Source organism: Dicentrarchus labrax, unplaced genomic scaffold (genome assembly GCF_905237075.1).
Source record: "Dicentrarchus labrax unplaced genomic scaffold, dlabrax2021, whole genome shotgun sequence".
Classification (NCBI taxonomy): domain Eukaryota; kingdom Metazoa; phylum Chordata; class Actinopteri; family Moronidae; genus Dicentrarchus; species Dicentrarchus labrax.
The window spans coordinates 18,739,904-18,762,687 of NW_026136711.1; the positions used below are offsets into that span (position 1 = coordinate 18,739,904).

General features: G+C 39.8%; 4 protein-coding genes across 11 annotated transcripts; 1 reads left to right on the top strand and 3 right to left on the bottom strand.

The window, feature by feature from the left end:
• Positions 1–301: 301 nt before the first annotated feature.
• LOC127371309 (uncharacterized) lies at positions 302–2,943 on the bottom strand. Of its 3 annotated transcripts, XM_051414039.1 has the most exons (7): positions 2,773–2,942; positions 2,484–2,509; positions 2,254–2,308; positions 1,883–2,005; positions 1,547–1,693; positions 1,377–1,408; positions 302–755 (listed from the first exon to the last, which is right to left on the bottom strand). In XM_051414039.1, the coding sequence occupies exons 3-7, from the start codon at positions 2,303–2,305 to the stop codon at positions 465–467; spliced, it is 645 nt and encodes a 214-aa protein (XP_051269999.1). In that variant the 5' UTR covers positions 2,306–2,308; positions 2,484–2,509; positions 2,773–2,942; the 3' UTR covers positions 302–464. The 3 variants fall into 3 exon arrangements, with proteins under 3 accessions (XP_051269999.1, XP_051269998.1, XP_051270000.1); XM_051414038.1 differs by lacking the exon at positions 2,484–2,509; XM_051414040.1 differs by lacking the exons at positions 1,377–1,408; positions 2,484–2,509 and having other exon boundaries at positions 2,773–2,943.
• Positions 2,944–4,463: 1,520 nt separating this feature from the next.
• Positions 4,464–13,774, top strand: LOC127371965 (zinc finger protein Eos). 5 transcript variants are annotated; one of them, XM_051415224.1, is made up of 8 exons: positions 4,464–4,563; positions 5,727–5,784; positions 5,884–5,988; positions 6,314–6,568; positions 7,379–7,546; positions 7,632–7,781; positions 7,968–8,099; positions 8,883–13,774. In XM_051415224.1, exons 2-8 carry the CDS (start codon positions 5,745–5,747, stop codon positions 9,758–9,760), a joined length of 1,728 nt encoding a protein of 575 aa, XP_051271184.1. In that variant the 5' UTR covers positions 4,464–4,563; positions 5,727–5,744; the 3' UTR covers positions 9,761–13,774. The 5 variants fall into 5 exon arrangements, with proteins under 5 accessions (XP_051271184.1, XP_051271186.1, XP_051271187.1 ...); XM_051415225.1 differs by lacking the exon at positions 4,464–4,563 and adding an exon at positions 4,572–4,994; XM_051415226.1 differs by lacking the exon at positions 7,968–8,099.
• Positions 13,775–13,818: 44 nt separating this feature from the next.
• Positions 13,819–15,635, bottom strand: LOC127371966 (40S ribosomal protein S26). Its single transcript, XM_051415229.1, has 4 exons — positions 15,583–15,635; positions 14,430–14,607; positions 14,188–14,318; positions 13,819–13,912 (listed from the first exon to the last, which is right to left on the bottom strand). The coding sequence occupies exons 1-4, from the start codon at positions 15,583–15,585 to the stop codon at positions 13,877–13,879; spliced, it is 348 nt and encodes a 115-aa protein (XP_051271189.1). The 5' UTR covers positions 15,586–15,635; the 3' UTR covers positions 13,819–13,876.
• Positions 15,636–16,502: 867 nt separating this feature from the next.
• fkbp11 (FKBP prolyl isomerase 11) lies at positions 16,503–22,194 on the bottom strand. Of its 2 annotated transcripts, XM_051415483.1 has the most exons (7): positions 21,779–22,194; positions 21,560–21,622; positions 19,206–19,293; positions 19,027–19,060; positions 18,785–18,855; positions 17,853–18,095; positions 16,503–16,693 (listed from the first exon to the last, which is right to left on the bottom strand). In XM_051415483.1, exons 1-6 carry the CDS (start codon positions 21,902–21,904, stop codon positions 17,887–17,889), a joined length of 591 nt encoding a protein of 196 aa, XP_051271443.1. In that variant the 5' UTR covers positions 21,905–22,194; the 3' UTR covers positions 16,503–16,693; positions 17,853–17,886. The 2 variants fall into 2 exon arrangements, with proteins under 2 accessions (XP_051271443.1, XP_051271442.1); XM_051415482.1 differs by lacking the exon at positions 16,503–16,693 and having other exon boundaries at positions 17,844–18,095.
• Positions 22,195–22,784: the final 590 nt, after the last annotated feature.

Consider the following 22,784-nt stretch of genomic DNA (forward strand, 5'->3'; position numbering starts at 1 on the left):
ACAAATATCTGCTAATGATTGCCTCATATCTTTACTGGTTAATATGAGACAATTCAAACACTCATTACATTTAGCACACTGTTCAAATATCACCGTGGAAAGTAACTAAGTACTGTACTTGTACTCGAGTATTTCTATTTCCTGCTACTTTATACGTCTTATGGACCTCACAGGTAAATATTGTACTTTTTACCACATTATTCTGACAGCTTTAGTTACATGTGTTTATTCATGTAGGAGAATCCAGTCAGAATTGATTAATATGACACCCAGTGACAGATAATAAATGAGGTCCGTAGTCTGTAATTCTGGGATTTTTATTTTTCCAAAATTGCATACATTGATTTCATGATTTTCATCAAAAAAAAAAAGATAGATATAGTAGTATAGTTGTTCCCCATATCCACAAATTTAGCCTCCAATTGTCTGTTTTTCAGTTACATTAATATCCCCAGCACTAAACATTACTTAGCACCATTTTTTGTAATGTGTTTGAGCTGTGGATAAGTCCTCAGAACATCGGGTTGTTTGAGAACTTCAAGAAAAGAAGAGCAGGTTTCTTGACCTTTACAAATCACCTGATCGATCAGGTTAGTAATCCTGTCTTCTGGCTGTGAGATATGCTTTATATACTGATACTGTCTGTCAGTGATGATATGTTTGGCATGTACGTGCTGCAGAATGAAGGAGTGATCCGCCATCAGGCAGTCAATGAGTTCCACCTTGTGCTCAGTGATAATTTTTACAGCAGGGCCCTGTAAAAGACAACAAGTTCTGTTTAGAGAATGATAAATGAATGAGGGTTTCACTGTTTAACTGAGCTGCAGAATATCTTAAATTAATTGACTTTTCTGTCACTTTTCCTACGCACTCTGGTAATTATAAAACTAGAGCTAAACTTTAGCTTAGCATAAAGACTGGAAACAGTCAGGCCTACCAGCACTAAAGGTTACTAACACATTATATTTCTTTTGTTTAATCCGTACAAAAACCAAAGTATGTACATACCAAGTATGTTGCAATTGTTACAGTGTTACAGGAGCTGACAGGCATGATGAGTCACAGGTGGATTTTCAAAAGGAGGGTTTTAATTACCCAAAAGAGGCAGCAAACTGTTAAAATATGCAATTTAACATAAACTGAAGAGACTAAACTGACCAAAAAAGGGGAAAAACATGTCATTTTTTAATGGATATTGGAAGCAAATGAGAAGGTAGACAAATTGGCTAATCAATCATTAAAACAACAGTTCATTGATATACATGTACTGTAAAGCTGTCATAAAGGATTGTGTGTATAAAACCTGCCAGCTAACCTATCAGTGTGCTTCCTACTGTGGAAAGGTTTTACCACTATTGAATGTGCATGTATTCAACCTGAGAGGAAGACGGAGTCTCATCTTCTGTTCCTGAGAGAAGAACAGTGATAGGATTTACTGAATTTACCCTCACAGAAAGTTGTCTTTCATTGCTTTGATTCGTGAATGAGAGACTGAAAAAAGACAAATATATAATGGACTACTAGTAAAAAGTTGGCAAAATGTTACCTGCACGTATTTGTGATGATGATGATGATGATGTTTTCACTGAGAAATCAATATTGCAGTCAGTAGTGACATCGGATATTGTGTCAGCACATATTACACTGCCATCGTGTGCACTGTAATCTGCTGGGGCAGCTTGTCCAACATTCCCTAAGTAAATACATAGAAATATGTTAAAAATACACATCAGAATTCTGTCTTCAAAATGCTCAAACCAAAGCAATGTTGTATGATATTTTTTACTTTTAAAACAAGAACAGCCACACGCTTAACTTAAGTGCAGCAATTTATTTTACAACTTTCATACTACAGGGAATGCTTGAAAATATGAATTCTCACCAGATGGACGACGTCGTTGATCACTCTCAGTTTCGATTGTCATGGAGAAGGAGTTTGCTTTTACATTTCGTATTTCTCTGATGGTCACAACACTGTTACCATCAGCAACCACCGTGGGTGGCCCTGTAAATATTAATGACAATCATTATAAGTTGTGTCTTTCTGAAAACCTGTACTTGTAAAAAAGAGAAACTTTCTGTCTTAATTTAATCCAATGTTGAGGCTCACTGATAATATATACCATACAGACAACAGCTGTATACAGGAATTTTATTTCCAAAAGCACTCATCTTGTCTAATGTGCTTTACTTCTGTTCCTCTAATCATTCATAGAATATTCAGACACTGTTTAAGGATGTAATCAAGGTCACCTGGAGGCTGCGAAGAAAGTACGTCCTGCTTTGCTGACTTCAGCTTGTCCATGATCTGCAATGAGACAGAAAATATTGGAAGCCATATATCACTGTATAAAGTCTGAGGCCACTTGGGGACATTTTTATAAAGTTACTGAGCATGGAAGCACAAAAAGTAGCCACAATCAACTGAACCCATCACACTTTAAATGATGTGTTATGTAAACACCCAAATCTTAATAACTTACCAAAATGCTGTCTGAAAATATTTCATCTAACATATAAGAAATGACTGTTAGTACAAAATAGAAGTTCATGTGTTTCTGCCTTAAATTGTATCTGTGGTATTAAATGTTTTCTCCATGTAATAGTCCAAATTAGAAATAATCAACTCATTTATGTGACTTATCCACTACCTTAACTTGAAATTATATTTAACAGTAGTAGAAATATTAATCGGTAGACTAACACCGTAACTGAATACTTGACCCTGATCCAGAACCACATTTGAAGACACAAACAGCGCACATAGCCTACCTTATTTGCTGGAACTTATCGTACTGTAGTTGAATAAAAAACTTCAGGTAGACGATAAAAATAGATCAAAGGATGAAACGGGGTGAAATAAGTTGACGACTTATAGTCCACAGAAAGCAAAAGCTGTGTTTGTGAAGTCATACAGTGCACCGGATATAGCTCACTTCCTCCTTGCGCCACTCAACAGTTGGGAGGCATGTATAAACCCGTGGAGAATACACAGGCGGTGTACAGTACAGTTTAACTCACAACGCTTTCAGTCTGAACACTGAGGCCTCTTTTTCACCAAATTAGTTAAATCCAGTTCTGTTCAAGATTCTGGAAACCTTGGTGTTATCTAATTTTGAGTGGAACCACAATAATCAGAGGCATAATCAGAGGGCATTGCACAATACACAACGACCTGTAGAATATGACACGCCGCAAGGAAAACCGGCTATCTCCTGGTTCTAGATAGGAACCAACTTTTCAGGTTTTTTAAATCACTTTGTTTTTGTTGGAAATGCTCTCACATTCATTTGCTAAAAGTGGAAAGTTTCTCTCTGATCATCGAGATTTTTAAGGGGCGGGGCAACCAGCATTGTGATTTGTGACATCACAAAAAGCTTGCAGGTCAACCCTGGTCCAATATGCAATTTATACAAGTGTGATGTAGATTCTTGAAGCCACCAGTGCACAATCACTGAGAATGGACTTTCCAGTGAAGTGGGAGACGTCTGTCTGTGTGCAGCAGGAAAACAAACAAAATATGCATATTCACAGATTCTTAAATGTTTAATGAGGTAGAAGTAGTAGATGCCCTTTTTAAGGATTTTAATGTGGAAATTTTGAGACACACCTTATTGTTCCAAGCAGACTATTTGTATATGTCTTAATACATGTCAGGGGATCTATAAGTACAAGTACAAAATTATAATTGAGTATCTCCATTTTATGCTACTTTATACTTCTACTCCTCTGCCTTTTAGTTACTAGTTACTTTGCGGATTAATACAAAATATAGATAAATAATAAATTGTGTTATTACAGGTTAAACTACCCAACAGTGTATAAAGAAATTAAAATAAGATCCACCTTTTCCAACTGCAAAGTAAGTGATGATTACACATGAATACATCACTTATTATAATCCAGTGATATAATATTATACAGAAATGGCCTATTCTGCATTATGAGTACTCTTACTTGTGGCACTTTAAGTACTTGATGTTAATACGTTTACGAGATGTTGAATACAGGAGTCTTACTTGTAATGGAGTATATTTACACTGTGGTGTAACTATTTTTTACTTAAGTAAAAGATCTGACAGTAAAGCATCATAATGAAAGAATATGTTTGGTTCAATATGAATTAACCAACAGTAACAAGTTGGATGTGTACAACATACAGTAATGAATGGAGTATTTTTTTCTTTTTAAAAGAACTTTAAAATAGCTGTGGAGCCACCACAAACAAATAGTGTCTACTGCAGCTTTAAAGTAACAATTAATGCATAAGTTTAAATTTGAAGAAGACAGCTATACAAATAAAACACAGTCTATTTGTGTCCGTGATGGCTGTTTGTGTGTGTACGCGCTGAATTATTTACACATTAATGTTGTTTAGTATATGTTTTATGCAGATTCATTCATTTCTTGCTGCTGCTGGTGGTGGTTGACATGCGGCCACACTGGAAATGTAACCGGAAATGGTTTGGAGCTGGAGGTGAACGCTACCGGGAGATGCTGCCGTCATAAACAAGCAGATGAAAACACGGAATAACCTCACTGAAGCGGCCCTGACAGGGACAGGTAATGTCACTGGGAGAAACCGGACAATTATTATACTACTGTTATAGTACACTGCCTCCGCTGTGTTGTGTTTTTAAAGTCAGCTTCAAGGCTTCAATTCGGGGGGGGAGCAAGCTAGGTAGCTAACCACTAGCTGGCTAGCCATAGCATTGGGAGGCGGTGGGTGCCATAGCAACCGTTGAGGAAACATTGACCGTGGTGGCTAACTTCAGGCTAACGTTGGTTTGTTATGCTAGCGTTAAACAAGACGCCGTAGAAACGCGAATGTACAATTTAGCGTTAGTCAGCCAAGTGATGTCACAAGTCAGCGTTGTATAACGTTACTTGGCGTCATCGCCCCTGTTACTTAATTTTGCTCCATGCTTTTTAGTAAGCTGTCGAGGGCAGTAAAGTGTTGGAGCTAGTGCTCGGTGTGGCTAACCTGGCTAACGGTAATTTCCATCACATGCAGTGGGCTAACGTTAGCCACCAAGGCCGACCCGTAAACTTGGGTTACCCCAACGCCATCGTTATGTAAACGTCAAAGTAAACGCTGTTTTCCTCTGTTTCGATCTGAATATCAGACTGATTTGTTTCAGATGAGCCTAGCGTTATATTAGCTGAACATTAATAGCTTAAGCGTTACTTTATTAATGTTGTCATGGGTCAATTGTAACTGAGTCCATCAGCTGATCTGAGGCTGCTACGGTTAGACTTGGAGCTAACTTAGCTGCTAGTTAACGTTAGATATTTTCTCTCACCTAACGTTACATCAGCTAATCTTCAACATATTTACTGTGGCTAGGAGCTAATGTTACAGTTCAATATTGGTCCAGTTGAGACTCAAACTCACACCAACAAGTTAACTGTAGTTGCTGACATCTACGCCAGCTTTCTGTGGTTTTGTGTTCATGTTTTGGTCATTGAAACCCTTTTAAATTGTGAACTTGTGGAAATGCCAATTTAACTTGTCGTGCATCATTTTATAATAAGGTGTCAAATTGGACTTATAGATGTAACTGTTGTATGTTTTTTCTGATTAATTAATGGGGTTGCAGTGTTGGGGTAATTACACAGTTGATTGTAATTCTGTTTAGATGTTTTTGAATTAACCGGTCCCTGGGTGAATGTGTGAGAGAGATAGTCCAGATTGATCTTAACTTGTGACATAACTGTCCTTTTAGTATTCAGCTTGAACTAGTATGGATGTTGAGGACTGCAATGGCCGGTCTTACATATCAGGTAGGACTCTGGTTTATGAAATCACAAATATACTTACTTTCAACCGTTGGCATTTTAATCAAATCACAGATCATGCTTTTTCTTCCTTTTTGGTTTTAGCTAGTGGAGACTCTTCAATGGAAAGAGAGTTTTCTGGGGCCCTTGGAGGTCCAACAGTGAGCACCCCAAACAGCAAGGAGACCTCTCCTAGTCGCTCCCTCAGTGGTCAGTGAGAATCCCATGAAAGGGATGGTTAATCAAATCCACAAATCTTAATTATTTCACCAGTTACTTCTTGATTAGTTCCAAAAATATAATTTGACATATCACAGTAATATCTAAAATTACTGTGATATGCCAAATGTTTTAAAAGGTTGTGCAAAGGTGTACAAACATTTCTGTTACTATATTCTTCCAATTACATTTCATACATCCAGTGTTGTCAGTCTGAGATTTAGTTAGTGAGGTAGCCCTCAGTAATGACATCTAACCTTGGCAACATGCTGGTTTATTTAAGACCCTCTTTATGTTTGCATCTCTGCCTCTGTAGCCAACTCCATTAAAGTTGAGCTGTACAGTGATGAAGACCCAGGTCGCAGTACTGAAGATGAAAGAGGGGAGCGGGTAGAGGAAGGGGGTCCAGAACAGGGATCTGAGGCTGTCGGAGTCTACAGGGAGCCCACCAATCCTGACATCATGCCAACAGGAGCCACCAGAATGCCAAATGGGAAGCTCAAGTGTGACATCTGTGGAATGATCTGCATTGGACCTAATGTTCTCATGGTGCACAAACGCAGCCATACAGGTGACTGATTAGTTTAGTTTAGATAAACCTTCTCTTTGAGAAAACGTACTTTCAGTTTGCTTTTTGTTTAAGAGATTAGGTCAGATACAGAACACGGGGTTTTGGCATTAAAATTGGAATGGAAATTGTGATTATGTCTCCTACACAAGTCCTTACAAAATGATTCTGGGTATAAGAATAAGAACATTTTCATATTCTTATTCTAAACCTGTCCAAGTCGATAGCTCACCTGGTAGAGAACGCGCCCCATGTAGGCTCCTTAACACAACAGCCTGGCTTCGATTCCAACCTGAAGCCCTTTGGTGTATGTCGTCTCCCCTCTTTCACTCTCCCCCCTTTTCTGTCTTTCTTCACCTGTCCTATTGAATAAGGGCAAAAATATAAAAAAAGACCTTTTAATACAGCTGTCAGCGGTATGTCATCAGAGCAGCACCATACTGTGACAGAAATAAAGGGGGAATGGTGAAAATGTATTTTCTAAAGCAGAGAGGTCCCTGAGTAATATGAAAGACTGTCATGGGGATACTTAAGACGAGAGATTTGCCTGCTTTAGGTGACTTTCAGGCGCAACAGAGGATGATCCTGCATTAGGACTAAGTCAGCTAAGCAAGTGAGAGAATTGAAATAAGTGAAATGAATAAATTGCTATGCTACAAAATTGGTGAATGCCACAAATTCTCTTAAATCAGTCATATGTGGCACTAAAGAACAACTCTGTTTGTGAGAGTGATTCATTTTGCTTGAGGCCCTATGTGCCAGATACTATAGATGTACTTGGAAGTTGGGTTGACAGGTTTGATCTATCCTCAGGTGAGCGACCATTCCAGTGTAATCAGTGTGGTGCCTCCTTCACTCAAAAGGGTAACCTGCTCCGCCACATAAAGCTGCACTCAGGGGAGAAGCCCTTTAAATGTCCCTTCTGCAGCTATGCCTGTCGAAGAAGAGATGCGCTTACTGGCCACCTTCGCACTCATGCAGGTGGGAGAGATTTAAGCGTGATAACGTTTTTTTCTTATGATAGCGTACAATGACTAACAATGTTATCTTCCCACTTTGTCCCCAGTGTCCTCTCCAACCGTTGGGAAGCCGTATAAGTGCAGTTATTGTGGCCGTAGTTACAAGCAGCAGAGCACCCTGGAGGAGCACCGGGAGCGCTGCCACAGCTACTTGCAGAGTCTGGAGTCGCAGCAGCCATCCAGTGCACAGAATCCAGGTAAGGTTTATGGCATTCATGGAGATGATGTAGTCAATACCCCTCACTTAGTTTCTTTTCCAATAGTTGTTTTAGATTATACTAAAAAAGCAGCATACAATTTATTTAAACATTTGGGATAAATGCTGTTTAGGTAACGCAAAACCCTCCAAAAATAACTTTACAATTTGTTTGTACTCTGTGCAGGAGAGGAGATGAGAGAGCTAGAGTTTATACCAGACTCTCTACTGCAGCCATCCTCAGACAAGATGGCATTTATCGATCGGCTCGCCAACAGCATCACCAAACGCAAGAGATCCACACCACAAAAATTTGTAGGTGAGCATTTGGTGTCAGTGTGGACAGGTTGACAAAACAGCGAAAACAGCAGTAAATGCTTGAATTGAATACCACCCACAATCATACTGATCGTTTTGTGCTGGTGATGTGACCACGCTTTACATTTTTTATGTATCCAAGCCGTATGATTTGACAGAGATTCAAACCAAATGTCAAAGTGAATCAGGAACGTCTGTGCTTTGTTTTAACGTTTATTGATTACATTCACATGTAGCTGGTGCTGGAGAATTGTCATCAATACAACAGTGGATACAGGCTCAGGGCAAAGAGTATAATTAAACAATCACAATTTTGTTTTCTTCTGTCCTACCACCCTGTCTGGAGGAACAGGTTTGACCTTTGACCAGATTTGATGGTATCCATCTGAATCCAGTCCAGTTATATAAATAAAATGCTTTTGGGATTTAAGGAAGGAAATTAAATTAAAACTTGATTGGATAACTTCCGAACCTAATTACAGCAGCTAGAATGAATCCAAAAAACTTGGCAGGATAGTCATTTACCAATGAAACATTGCACCTGTACAGATATACTATATTACTTACTTATTACATTTTATTCTATATAGTGTATATATTTTATTTTATTCCCTTTCTTTACTCTTTGCACTACATTCCCCTGAACTCTTATCTATCTTGTCTTATCTAACCTGGGCAAGCTGCCTGCCCCATAGTAATCTTTTTTCTTTTTAAAGTTGCAGTTTTTACATCTTCCATAGACTTCCATAGAACAGTGTCATAAGATTGTGTTTATTTTTTGCAGGACAGAAGCACATACGCCTCAACCTTGCAGACGCACCTTATGAGCTCAGCACTGGTTTGGATAAAGACAGGGAGATGCACGCAGGGGACCTTGAATCCCCGCACTTTACTGGTCTGGGAGGTGAATACGCCGGTGTAGCAGGTAATGGAGGAGGCGGGGTATCAGACACACTGAGACCTGTACACCTTTCTCACCCTTCATGTTTATCAGAACTCAGGCCCATCCACAGCTCCATTCACACCCCTGTCGCTCTGGGCCCGAGGCTGGATTGTACAGGGACTGGAGCTGGGCTGGGAGCTGCAGGTGCAGGGGGGAGAGAGGCAGCAGAGGGTCATGAAGACCTGCCTGCTGGACGAAGTCACGCACCATCACCTAGCAACGGTTGCCAGGACTCTACAGACACAGAGAGCATGCCAGACGAGCCGTGCAACAGCACTGCTCCGACTCTGCACAGTAACAATGGCCATCATCTTCTCCACTCCAACAACCATCACACGGCGCCTCCTCCCATTGCACACCACAGGAGTCGGGACAGACACAGTCCCAGTCACGCCAAAGACAGGGAGGTGGAAAGAGAAGATGGAGGCCACTCTGGAGCCCTCCCACCTCCTGCCCTCGCGGCAACTCCCAGCTCACCTACAGCGCCCTCCTCCACCTCTAGGGAGGCTTTTCGGGTTGTAGACGGGGAGGGGCGAGCTGTGCGCTCTTTTCGTTGCGAGCACTGTCGTGTGCTTTTCCTGGACCATGTCATGTTTACCATCCACATGGGCTGCCACGGTTTCCGCCAGCCTTTTGAGTGTAACATCTGTGGCCACCGCAGCCAAGACCGCTATGAATTTTCTTCACACATCGTCCGTGGGGAGCACATCCTCGACTGAGGATAAAGGGTGGACAACCTGCTTCACCTAGAGCTATTTTTACACTGAGACAAGGACCTGGCTGGGTTTGGTCTGCACATGAGCTAAGGGAGACACCGATGATATGAAACAGGCAATGGTACAGTTAACATGTACCAACATGAATGAGAAGCTCATACTTGTGTTTCTCCAATTATAACAGTGGTCCTTGTTATTTTCAATGCACTTTGAACAATGAATCCATTTAAAATGCTCTTTTAATCAAATGTATTCTAAAGTAGATTGAGAGCCAATGCACTTTTTTATCCGCAGATGTGCCTTGCTCCAAAATTCAGGATTCAAACCTGATGCACAAATTGTGGTAGACAAATCTGACTTTTGTCCATAACCTGTAAACCTTCCCATCTTGTGCACTTTAACAGAGAAAATGTAAAAAACGTAATGTGAAGTTTACAGGCGTACCTACAGTGGAGTCTGTAGAGGTTTTAATGCCTTGTTCTAAAAGCATTAATTCAGTGAAAAGGTTACCTAACAAACAATGTTGTTTTCCAACTTGGGGTTGATTCTGTACAATAGTTTGAAGTGAAGTGCAGACCAAACTCAGAGACCAGGTCCAAGTCGAATAGATCTGTTTGAGGGGTTGTCCGTGAATTAGAACTGCACTTTTGTTTTTAACGGGGTGGGATGGACAGATCTCTCTCGTGTGTGTGTGTGTGTGTGTGTGTGTGTGTGTGTGTGTGTGTGTGTGTGTGTGTGTGTGTGTGTGTGTGTGTGTGTGTGTGTGTGTGTGTGTGTGTGTGTGTGTGTGTGTGTGTGTGTGTGTGTCTCTGTTTTTTTGGAAGTAAATTGAATAAGTAAAGTGGAAAATGAAGGCCTTTGTGTGAATGCCCATGTGGGGCAATGTATGAGATATTTGTTTTTCTTTCCTATGACTGCTTTTGTTGCACTGATACCTGCCAGAATACTATGATTATATTAAACTATTTTATGGAATACATTAATGACCTGCACATTTCTGTCAAAATGTGAGAAAATGTTTTTCTCACTAGGAAAGGAGTACGAGTATCACTGCCACAGTTAGTGAAAGAATACTAAGTGGTTAGGGTCTTTAAGAGTCTTTAACATTTTCCCTTTCATTACTACATCAAACTGCAAACCAACACTAATCTATTTATGCTATATTTAAAAAAAATATTTTGGTGTTCTATCTCATCGTATTGTGCCTTTCTTCACCCTGATCACACCTCGTTGACCAGACTGAAGGACATGAACTACCAACGGTCATATTTTGAAAAATTGTGGGTGATTTTAGAGATACAAAATAATTTACTTAGTAAAGTTTTTCAGACACTATAAAGTCTCTGGCTTATAGCTTTGCACAATCTTTATTTCCTCCTATTTAACAAAATTAGGATTGATTTTCCTTAATGTGTTAGCAAAGAACCAATTCTGCTAATTTATCAAAGACTAAATGTGCATGGCATTTGGCACATGCTGCTATGACATGAATGAGTGCAGTGTGGAGTGGCAGTTTACTTCCGTCCTCACAGGTGAAATCCAAAAAAAAGATGTTTTATTTTATTTGAACACATTTGAGTCCACAGAGTCACTAATGTGACAGTAGAGTGAAACATGTTTATTTCAAAATCGGTTTTGTCAGGTGTGATTTGTGATAAATTCTTCTGTCTTGGTTATATGGTGCCGATATGAAATGTATGTCGAGAGAAATGTGTGAGTTAAAGGAACGCTGTCAGCTCTTGATTCTGTCTGTTTACATGTTAAAACAATAGAGACAGTCTCTCCACGTCAACATCTGACTTCAAACACTTTAAGCACAATCAGTTATACTGTCCAGCGGGCTAACTTGTTAAATTAAGATTACAGAATTGGATGAATAGGACATTTGTAGATGAGATGTGTATCCATGTACGCCATTATAAATAGCCACAAAAGCCAAAAATGCTAGAAAAATACTAACAATAGTCAAAATCATCAGCTGACTTGACCCATTGACTTTTGTACAGTGCAGATTGCTTATTGAACAAGTCCCTATGTGTATCAAAGCTGGTATTTTCACATTATTTCATAAAAGTTTAGATTTTTTCAGCATCAACAAATGTTGCTTTTCAGAAGTCTTTTGCAGGCTGAACAGAAACCACTGAAGCATTCACGGCTTAAAATGGATATTTGAGGTGATTTTAGTGTTGTGAATGGTTCCCCTGGTTCTGTATACTGAACTCTATCTTGTGTGGAATCTCACATTTAAATTGGTGGTCTAGATGTGCAGATGCTCTGAAATACTGTTTTTATGAGAAGGAATAAAAAAGTACTTGGTTTTCATATTAATTTTAGATCACCGTGAGTGTGGTTCTGTATAGCACCAAATAATGGTTCCCCCATGGTTGAGCCAAAGAACCAGTACCACCTGTTGTTAAGCACTTTTCCCTATTGCAGTGGCAAAATTAAGTTAAACTAATATATTTGTACATGCAGTTTGAATTAGGAAGATGCTTCAAGGTAATATTTCCCTGTTCATTGCTGTCAGTAAATCCTTGTAGATGTTGAAATGACCCTTTTTTCCAGGGGTTATCTCCCTCTTTGTAGAAGACATTTAGAAAAGATCACGAAGGGTTTCCCCTATTGTTTTAATAATTTCTATATAAATTCTACATTTGTTAAATAAAAGGTTAGAAAATTGGCTTTGGTGCACATTGCTGTATGAGATTTAAATGAGAAAGAGTAACCTGTAGAGACAATGCACTGTGGTGATTTTCTCACCAGTATAGAAACACAAAACTTAAATTGGTGGATTTTTCTCTTCCAAAGTTGGTTTCATTTAAAAATCAAATTATCTTGCCTTAATATAAGAATAGAGACTGTTAGGCCATGTTGGGACAGACATTTGTTGTTAAATTATCAAACATGTCACACAATCTTGAATTGTAGTTTCCTGCAAACTGATCTAGAAAACATTGACAGTGTGACGTCAATGAAAATGATTAGACACCAAAGTTGTCATGACCAGTCGATTACATCTTACTTCATTGTGTATATTCTGATTTGGGCAACAACTTGTATCTTCACAAGAGCCCCGGTGTGATTTCAGTGTAGTAGACTACTATTGTGCCTTTGGCTTGAAGTCTTTCCTGCATTTCTTTCTCTCAAGTTAAAATTCTCACATTTGAAGTGTAAAGTTTGGTTTGTCAGTTGTTAATCCTGTGGTGCAAATACTGCACATCACGAAAGGCATATTATTTTTTTTTCCCAGCAGCTGTGGATTATAGCTAAAATCAGAACCAGTTATCATTGTTACAACCAGTTGACCAATAGATCCACCAAAAGAACAACAGGACTTTGGTAACGCTGATTGCTAGGAGCCAAAGAAACAACTATACAATGTGTATAATTTCCTGTAGACCCGAACACTCAGCTATTTGTTTCTCCTCAAGTGTGACATTGTAAAAATGTGGTAAAGCAGCTCAGACTCCAGTCCACAGTCCACGAGCTAGCTGATCTTCTTCAAAATCTGTATTTTTTAGCTTATAGTTCTTTATCAAAGTGCGAACAAATTCCCCATCTGGGAAGATTCAGCCCTCTTTCCCACTCACAAGTTGAGTTTAGCTGCAGATTTTTTTCGTTTGTGCAACACTAGACAGTAATGTGCTTCTAACCCTGATGCATGTCATACCAATGCTGTTTGCTCAACCTGCACCCAGACATCTTTCCGTTTTAGTCATAAGGACAACCAAATAAACTTTCTACTCCAATTCAAGACTACATTTTAGAAAACTCCAGTTCTGTGTTCAAATGTTTTCCTTGTTACACTGTTTGTTCCCTTCAGTTTTATGATCTTTGTTAACCTCCCCCACTCCTGTAAATGGTCTGATATCGCTTTAAATAACTGCAGAGCCTTTTTAAATGTATCATATGTAATTATGCATTTGCGTAATTCGAACTTAAACTACTGTAAGTTTTGTACTGTAAGAAAGTCTATTCCAAATAAAATACTTGACAGGCCTGTCTTTCCTAAAACTACTCAACACATGTTCGTTATGAATAATGAGTTTCACACATTAAAGTTTTTGTAAAGACTTTTTCAATTTATTCTTCAGGTGTACAGCATTTTCAAATTCTGCTTTACATGGGCTTTGGGGGAGCTCTTGGTGCACCGGCCTGTAAAAAAACAAACAAAACAATAAAATTAGATTGATGTCTGATGTAGACCCTTATCACTGTGACTAGATAGATAATGTGACTTCTCAAACAGGTGTTAATAACATTAAAGACTGCATTATATTCAGATTCTGGCTCATCTGCAAAACCATCATTAATGTTATTAGTTCCACCTGTTTTTCAAGCTATGACAAGTCACATTATCCACTTTAAAATAATTTATAGCTTCATTAAACAGATCTGACAAACAGCACCGGGCTGTAGAAGGTACTCACAGCGGGCCTGAATCTGGGTGGTGGGGTGCGGTCTTTCCTGGCCTCACAGGAGCGGTTCCTCACCACCTTACTGTGGATGGCACAGCTGACACAGTAGTGCAGCTTCACATAGAGCTTGGGCAGGACGTAAGCTGCAGAGCAAACAGTCGAGAAAGTGTCAGATGAGAACAAGCCACCAGGATCAAAATACATTAACAGTTTATGATGACGTACGACAAAAAAAACAAAGCAGATACACTTACAGTCAAAGACACTGGCCTCTGAGATGTCTCTCACGGCCGCCGCCTCCACTATGTTCCTGATGACAAACTTCTTGATTGCCTTGTCCTTGGGGACGCAACGGGCGCAGTTGGTGCAGCGGATGGGCTGCACGTGCCCACGGCCCTTCTTGGCACGACCGTTATTCCTCCTTTTCTTGGTCTGTAAAAGAGATGCCAAGGTCAGAATGATACAAGTTATGGACCGACAACTAGGATTGGGTACTGATCAATACATTGGTACAGATCAATGCATCAGCAGCACTGGGTAATGGAAACTGTCAAATATCAAAAGCTGGCGCAAATTTAATAAAATGAATAAGACATTTAGACAATGCTTTTCTGTGTGGATGCTGTTTTTGAATAGTTTAACTTGTAAACATTTTGCAGATATCCTTATCAGAACTTGGGTATAACCTCTACTGCTTTCAAGCCAACACCATATTTTCCCATGGGCTTTGATAAAAATAAAGTACTTATTAGAATTTAGGTTGTACAGTCTAACATAGTTTCTGACATCCTTTAACTAACTTCTAATACTGCTTTTAACGTGCAACAGCATAACATGGGTATCAAATGACAAACTCCTACACTTCCTAAGTCCAATCCAATACAAGATCTATGTAATTTAGGAGACGTTTTATCAGTATTTGGTCTAGTGGCTGCCGTCCATTACTTTCTGTATCTGATCGGATTTATTTAAAACGGAGGATCATTAAATGTCTGATAGCTTCAGTGTCTCGGACCGGCTGCTATTGAATTACAGGCTTTAAAAAAAAAACATAGGTCATCTCAAGTTTTGCCGGTTTTTTATTTAATTGACGCAAAATTAACATCATAAAGAGAAACTAAGACACATCCAGAATCCAGATGTCTTCGCTGTGTCTCTCCGGACATTAACAGAAGCATTTTCCACTTCACAGGAACACATGCACAAAAACGGTTAGCATGCTAACAGCTAGCATTAGGCCCAAACTATTTTTTTAATCACACCGGGTGACGTGTAACGACTATTCCCAGCCTTGTGTTATAGTTGTGTGATTAAAATATCTAAAGAGGGAGAAATATGTGCGGTATTTCGAATAAAATGACAGTTTATTCCGTTTTTGCCACACGGCCGCCACTGACACACACTCACCATGTTGCACGGGAAGCTGGAAAGAGGACCGGAAGAGGTTGTACCGCGAGAAGTAGCGCCATCCGCTCCGCCCTCGAAATATTTTTATCAAAATTACAACCTTGTGCATATCTTATTTTATTTTTTATTTTACTATATAAAAGCATGTCTTCTGTGTGTATTTAAAAACAAGCAAAAAACAAATGACACTATTTTTCTTCAAGAAAATAACATTAATAATGTTAATATTCGCGGAGGGATATCAGTGTGTTAACGGCTTGTCAAAGCGTCTCCTGAGTGAGCGGAGTCATGAGTCACTGCAACAATACGACTGAGAGAAGCAGTGCCGCGGAGCAACGCCGTATATCAAAACAAGCCCACCCATGTTGTTCAGCTCTTCGTTTTGAATAGAGATATATCAAATGTGATATTATAGCTATTATCTGGTAAAACAATACACATAAAAATAGTTTAGTTCTCAGTGTGTGACTTAAATATGATTCAAATAAATCAACCTGCTGTGTTTTCTTGGTCACACTTTTACAAAAGTTGGAAAGGGTGACCATATATTTAATTGTGTTTTATATGTATTTACAGCAGAAATGCTGCAATGTTTTACATCTAACAATGTATTTTACTTCCATTTGAGGCAGCCATTCATTTATCATCATTTGCAGTATTGAATCAGATAACTTGTTAAAGTGAGTTTAACTTTGGGTCATCTAGTTGTAAGTATAGACTGATCACAGAAATAGAATAACGCTCAGCTTCAGGTCAAACAGCAGGAGGCTCTGTTGGTGCTGAGTTCCTCTGAGAGGGTGTGTGTGTGTGTGTGTGTGTGTGTGTGTGTGTGTGTGTGCTGCTTCCTGCACAGGATGTGACTTTAAACATCTCTACACCAAAGTGATGTCCATCAGAAAAGATCAGTGGTCATGATGACATTGAACAGGCAGAGGAGAGGTTTCATTTAATCAGTTTGAATCAGATTTTTACAAAATAAAACAATATCATCCCAAGTCTCTGATATCTCCCTCTCCTCTTTGGCTGGAACATCAAGGAGATGCACTGTGTGGATCCACTGGTAGGTCAAGCCTTAACAGCCGTGGCATCAGGTCTGAAAAGCTCTGTGGAACTGTAATAAAGCCACAGGAGATAATCAGATGACAGCGACAGTGTAATGCTTAAAAGATTGATATAACAAGGAAAATCTGTATCTGTAAGCAGTTAGCATTACAGCTTATACAACGTGTTCTGTTATTTTCTCAGTCTGTCAGTGTCTCCTGCTGGTCTTACTCAAAAAGAGAGGCCATTTATTCAGTTAAATCCCTCAGATGATGTTCTCACCATCTCCAAAGAATATCTCTTAGTAACACATCACTTTTTTGGCAATTAGTCCTGTTTCTACATAATGGCGCTCCCTGTAGATTACCTGCCCTTTACCTGGTTGCAAATGAGTAGGTCTTTGCACAAGCAGCTCTTTAATGCAGTCATATACAAAACACCCAAAGAAAATGTGAGTGAAGTGTTCAGCACGCTGTTTGAACATTGAAGTTTCCTTGCACTTTAACTCAGTGTCCTGTTCCTGTTTCGTAATATTTTTTTTTTTACCTCTGGTTGTGCAGTCAGTTAAAAAGATGTCAGGGAAAGATTTTTTCTAATAGTCACCTCAATAAGGACCAAATACATCTTGTGATTCTGCAATTCTGTATGCAGCACAACTGTTGCTTAAATTGAAGTTGTCACAGTGTGATTGTGTACTCTTTCTGCTTTTATTGATGAGATAATTGATTCATTTGTTGCTGTTGTAGCAGCCCTATCATGGGGAACGGCTGTGGCTCAGGATGTTGAGCCTGGTTTTGATCCCCCAGCTCCACCGTCTGTGTGTTAAAGTGTTCTTTGGCGAAACAATGGAGCCCAAATTGCTCCTGATGGTCACACAAGCTGCCATCAGTGTGTGTGTGAATGAACGAGAGGTGAATCGTAAAGCACTTTGGATAAAAGCGATATATAAACACAGGCATTTACTGTCATAATGTCCTGCAGCTGCTGTTTCTGATACAATCAGACACAAGAATCATCATGAAGTTCATGAATCTGCAACTTCTCTGCAACTGCTCACAGACTCACAGACTGTATGAACATCACTGTTACTGAGGCTGTTAACAGTACGTATAGTAATAACACATACTCAAACACTGAACTGAACAGATAACTGCTGTGCTTTTAAAACACATTAAGTTCAGGTGTTAATACACACAAATAATACACATGAAAACACAAAATACAATTACATTTTTTTATTTAAATAATTCTTTGTTTTTGTCCTTATTTCTTCTTGCTCTTCTTATCCTTCGCCTTCTTTTTGCTCGGCTTCTCTGCATTAGCCTTTTTGTAGAGGTATAGTCCCACCAAGCCGAGCAGAGTGGGCACCAGGGCCAAACACACGAGGGGGAACACATCGTTGACCATTTTCTGCCACGGCGTCTGCTGCATCAGAGCAACCACCTCCACCTCGAACTCAAGAACGGCATCACCTAGTGCACATCAAGTTCATGTTCAATGTCTGGTCACATCAGGTTTTTTCTTACATTTACTATATTAACTATATTATGTACATGTGTAAATAAATGAGGATATGAAATAACTATATATTATAATAACATCTAAAAACAACATATACTTAAAGGAAACAATGGTGGTATTCTATTTTTCTTGTTGACAACAAATCCAATGAAAATAAAACAACTCAATATACACATTTAACACACACCACTCATTGCACCAGGTTCCTCCATTATAATTAACATGGGAACTTACAGTTTCTTTAGAGTCATTGCCACATGCACTGAGTGTGTATTAATCCACAGCTGAAAAAAGTCCCCAACAAATTAACTTGTTACTCCAGTTTAAGAAGCATTTACTAACACTGCATCGGGACACTGCTTTAGGAAACTACAGACCCTTTTTTTTTTTTAAATGAAGCAACATATTTGTGACCAAATCTTGAAACCTTTTCGACACAGTGGGCTCCGGGCTGAGTGCAACAGGGTGAGTCATAACATAGTGAGAAATGGACTAACACCTTGTTTTGGTCTTTGCAAGGGATTTGTTGAGAAGAAAGAAAACTACAGAATAACACCGGCCTTATGCTAAAACAAATGTTCAGTGTGATGTATGGGATCACAGTTTCATAGAAGTGCAAACACTGTTCAGCGTTCAGTACCTGGAATCGTAGGAGGGTAACCTTTTTTTCCATAAGCAAGGTGAGAAGGAATAGTGGCTTTGATTTTTTGCCTGAATGAGAGACAGAGAAATATAAAACCCATTTACTGAGGGAGCACTTCTCAGATTCCATCACAAACTTTGGTATTTTTTTTTAAATACATTCATCACTGCACGCAGCTACTGGAAAGTAAATCTATTGCTCAGCTTTTTTGTCGCAGTGGACCTTTACTTCTCACTTACCCTTCACACACGCCAACCAAGCTTTGTTCCAGACCTGATAAGAAAACCACACAGAAAGAGTCAATCAGCCCAAGCAAGGACATTCCCTGGCACACAACGCGCTGCAGTTATCTCTCAAATGTAAGCAGATCAAAGTGTCACCGATTGAGCAACACAAAAAGGATTTACTGTTAATTTACCGGCAATAACTGTCCTCTTCCCAAGCTCGACAACAAGAGGGTCCAGGGATAGCGATGAGTCGATCACCTTTCCATCCGTCAGTTTACCCTGTGAAACACACGATGTGAGACATCAGAGAGGTTTTTACAGATTCATCTGTTTACATTTTTATCATATTTGAGTCATAAGTTCATTTGGTGCCTAATTTATGGAGGTGGGTTTTAGCAATAGAGACTCGTGGCCTTGAAGATACAATATGTGAATAAACTGTGGGCAACCTATTTGAACCTATTATCTGAGGAGTAGTTTAACATGGCAAAGTTGCTTTCTTGCCAAGAGTTGATTAAAGGATTGATACCATTGATCTGTACAGTGAAGCTACTGTCTGCAGCCGGTTAGCTTAGCTTAGCACAAAGACTGGAAACAGCAAACCTGGTTCTGTCCGAACTAAAACAACCAAATCTAACAAAGAGCCCTCAAATGTCTTTGCTTTGATTAAACAAACAAGATATAATGTGTTAATCTGTAAGATTTAGAGGTGCTAGTATGTATATTTTACTTACTGTTTGACAAAACCAAGCTAAGTTTTTCCCAGTTTACAGTCGTTGTGCTAAGCTTCACATTTAACATACATTTATCAGAGTGGTAGCAATCATCCCTCTCACAGCAAGAATCCAAATAAGTATACTTCCCAAATTGTCTAACAATTAAGTTAGAAAGTAAACTTGTTTTTATACATATATGTAACAGGAACTAGAACTTGATGACTGAAACACCTGCAGCAGACAACACAGTGTATATTTGTTTCAAGTGTTATACAGTGTAGCTCTCTCTGACACAGCGTTTATGCAAAGAGCTCTTTCCTGTTTACAGCTGCTGTGTGATAATGTAAGACACGGTGCTCAAAGACACTTTAAGTTATTTTTATTTCCATAAGACAACCTTTCATTCAGCAGTAATAGTTTACCTCACTTATGTCGTTTGTTTGAACAAAGAGCTAAATCATTACAGGTAAATTATCAGTCAGAAAGGCTAATCAGGCTATTAATTATTACATTATTACAGGCAGTTGCATTGGAAAGGTCAATTAGTTTTCCAATATATTACTAAAAATCAGCCACAGGTTTAACCTGTTTCTTGAGTCATGTTCAGTCAGAAATTACATCCTTGCACATTTTGTAGAACACAAACAAAATATTAACACATGATTCTGTACAGAAAACATAAAATATCACAAAGACTCATCAATAAACACTAATATAACTGATAATAAAGTGTTAAATATTGGCTCATTCAAGGAGAGATACTATTTCTGGCTAACATCTTTGTCTGGAGGTCCAGCTTAAGATGTTTTCAGACTCAATATGTTTCCATCCAGACTGTTGAAAGAGGTTCTGAGGAAAAATACATACAGAATAGGGATGGGGGAGATTGTATTGATCCCAATACCATTACTGATTCTGCTTATCCGTTTTTGATTTCATGTCAATTCCCTTATTGATTCCTCATCAATTTGGTTTGTGGGAAAAAAGTAGGCCTACTGTGTGCGTCCACACATCTGTTTTATTATCTCTGAACAGTGTAGATAAAGATTATATTCTGATATTGTGAAATAAAGCCACACTCTGGACTGTTTCTTCCTCTCCGCCATTACTATTTCTCATTGCAAGTTCCCAGCAGTGTAGACACAACTTGTATCGGTTCTCAGTTCTCATCCCTAATTCAGAACAGTAGGAAGTGTAATGGTGGCACAAACTGGGGGGGTCAACTGTGTAATCTAATGATATTGAGGGGCACATAAACAGACCACATGTGACTAGACTAAGTGTTTGTGACAAGAGAGAAAAAGTGGGAAGCCTTTTTCCATCACATGATAGAAACAAGGCTTGTATACCACACAGTGAAAGCCAGGAGCTACCAGTACCCCCAGTGTGTCTGGGTGAACTGGTTGGGGGTGCTGCTCCACTGACACACACAGAGCTGCTGTTATTGCTGACGTGTTGCACCGCCACATCCCTCCATAGTAAAAGCAGCGGCGACCCTCACACACACACACACACACACACACACACACACACACACACACACACACACACACACGAGATAAAACCCACATAAAGCCACCATGACAGGCATTAAACCGCAATCTGTCTCACGTTGAAGCAGGAAGATGCGTCTAGCAGCTGCTCTTCTTCACACTCAGTCTCGGTGTGTAAACGGTGTCCACATGGTTCGTGCAGACGGTGCCACATAGACAACAACTGCGTTCGTCATCCGCTGGACCAGTTTCCATACACATTATGATAAAATGCGCACACACACACACACACATAGCGGGGGAACTGGACTTGACCGTGAAGCCTGCTTTTCTTACCGTGTAGTGGATCCGCAGCGTGTCTCCCATTGTCGAAAGTACGGAGCAAGTTTCGGGTTTCACCTTGGGTCAGAAGAGTTAACTGTTAGACACCGTTGCGTTTATTTCCCAGTGGGTGTTTTTAATGTGTTACTGTGGTGTGTGACTGTGTTACATTGTGTTACATTGTAATACGTGTGTGTGTGTGTGTGTGTGTGTGTGTGTGTGTGTGTCACTCACCAAGGTCTCCACCTGCAGCTCCTCGACTGCATTTTCTTCCCCCTGCGCGGCTCCACAGGTGAAAGCTGCGAGCAGCAGCAGGAAAACGCCGGTCTTCATCGTGAACTTGTGGAAAAGAGCTGCCATCCAACAACTTCCGTGTGGGCTTCTTCTACATATGGCAGCGAGGAGAGAGAGAGAGAGAGAGAGAGAGCGAGAGATAAAGAGAGAGAGAGAGTCTGCCCCCGTCGACCCCGTGTGTCCAAAATGGCTCAGCAGCGAGTAATGCTGATGTGTTACAATGCTGGAGCGATAAGGACCAGAGGCCCATGGACGTTGCCCCAACACCTGGGTCTCCCTGAAGAGCCTGCCTCAAACATTCCGCCAGCATCCCATCTGGCCGCCGCGGCTCACAGGCGGAAGCGGCGCCCTGCAGGGCCGCTGGGGGGCGCCGCGGTGCTGCTGCTGCTGCTCCGTGTTGGAGAGGACTGGCAGACAGCTCCAGGCGCCACGTTGCTGTAGTGCCCCCCTCCCCCCCCTTCTGGTAATGACTGCCAGGGGTGGAGGAAGTGTTCAGAGCCTTTATTTAAGTACAAGTACTTATAGGCTACTACACTGTGAAAATAGTCCACTACAAGTAAAAGCCTGCATTTAAAAAGAATACCAGCAAACAGGCTACTTAAAGTGTGAGAAGTATGAATGGTCCCTGACAGAGTTTTACTGGGATTTTGGGGGATTTTAATATTACTGCTGCATAAATGTTTACGTTTTATTTTACTCTGTTTCTGCTAATTTTAACTCCTTTTTTTAAATTTATTTTTAGTGTTGGGTAGTTTCATCTACAGCAATGTATCATATTTTATAAAATCAATATATGTTTGTAGCTCCACTGTACTGTGAGGACCACGTATCTCTAAACAGCTTTCATGAGCTCAGACAAACAACCCCCCTTTTCAGCTTTGTGACAGTGCATTGCAGCGAATCCAAGATGGTTTTACAAAATTTACATTTTATTTAAGAAGTAGGG

What these genes read in the sequence shown, in the direction of transcription:
- LOC127371309 (XM_051414038.1), bottom strand. Translation starts at nt 2,305, where the DNA reads ATGGACAAGCTGAAGTCAGCAAAGCAGGACGTACTTTCTTCGCAGCCT. An exon ending in ACTTTCTTCGCAGCCTCCAG is followed by an intron (nt 2,006 to 2,253) that starts GTGACCTTGATT and finishes TAATATTTACAG; the next exon opens with GGCCACCCACGGTGGTTGCT. An exon ending in TCAACGACGTCGTCCATCTG is followed by an intron (nt 1,694 to 1,882) that starts GTGAGAATTCAT and finishes GTATTTACTTAG; the next exon opens with GGAATGTTGGACAAGCTGCC.
- LOC127371965 (XM_051415224.1), top strand. Translation starts at nt 5,745, where the DNA reads ATGGATGTTGAGGACTGCAATGGCCGGTCTTACATATCAG. An exon ending in GCACAAACGCAGCCATACAG is followed by an intron (nt 6,569 to 7,378) that starts GTGACTGATTAG and finishes ATCTATCCTCAG; the next exon opens with GTGAGCGACCATTCCAGTGT. An exon ending in ATCCAGTGCACAGAATCCAG is followed by an intron (nt 7,782 to 7,967) that starts GTAAGGTTTATG and finishes TACTCTGTGCAG; the next exon opens with GAGAGGAGATGAGAGAGCTA.
- LOC127371966 (XM_051415229.1), bottom strand. An exon ending in AGAGGCCAGTGTCTTTGACT is followed by an intron (nt 14,319 to 14,429) that starts GTAAGTGTATCT and finishes TTTGCTCTGCAG; the next exon opens with CTTACGTCCTGCCCAAGCTC. An exon ending in CACCCAGATTCAGGCCCGCT is followed by an intron (nt 13,913 to 14,187) that starts GTGAGTACCTTC and finishes GTTTTTTTACAG; the next exon opens with GCCGGTGCACCAAGAGCTCC.
- fkbp11 (XM_051415483.1), bottom strand. Translation starts at nt 21,904, where the DNA reads ATGGCAGCTCTTTTCCACAAGTTCACGATGAAGACCGGCGTTTTCCTG. An exon ending in CGCTGCGGATCCACTACACG is followed by an intron (nt 19,294 to 21,559) that starts GTAAGAAAAGCA and finishes TGTGTTTCACAG; the next exon opens with GGTAAACTGACGGATGGAAA. An exon ending in TTGGTTGGCGTGTGTGAAGG is followed by an intron (nt 18,856 to 19,026) that starts GTAAGTGAGAAG and finishes TCTCTCATTCAG; the next exon opens with GCAAAAAATCAAAGCCACTA.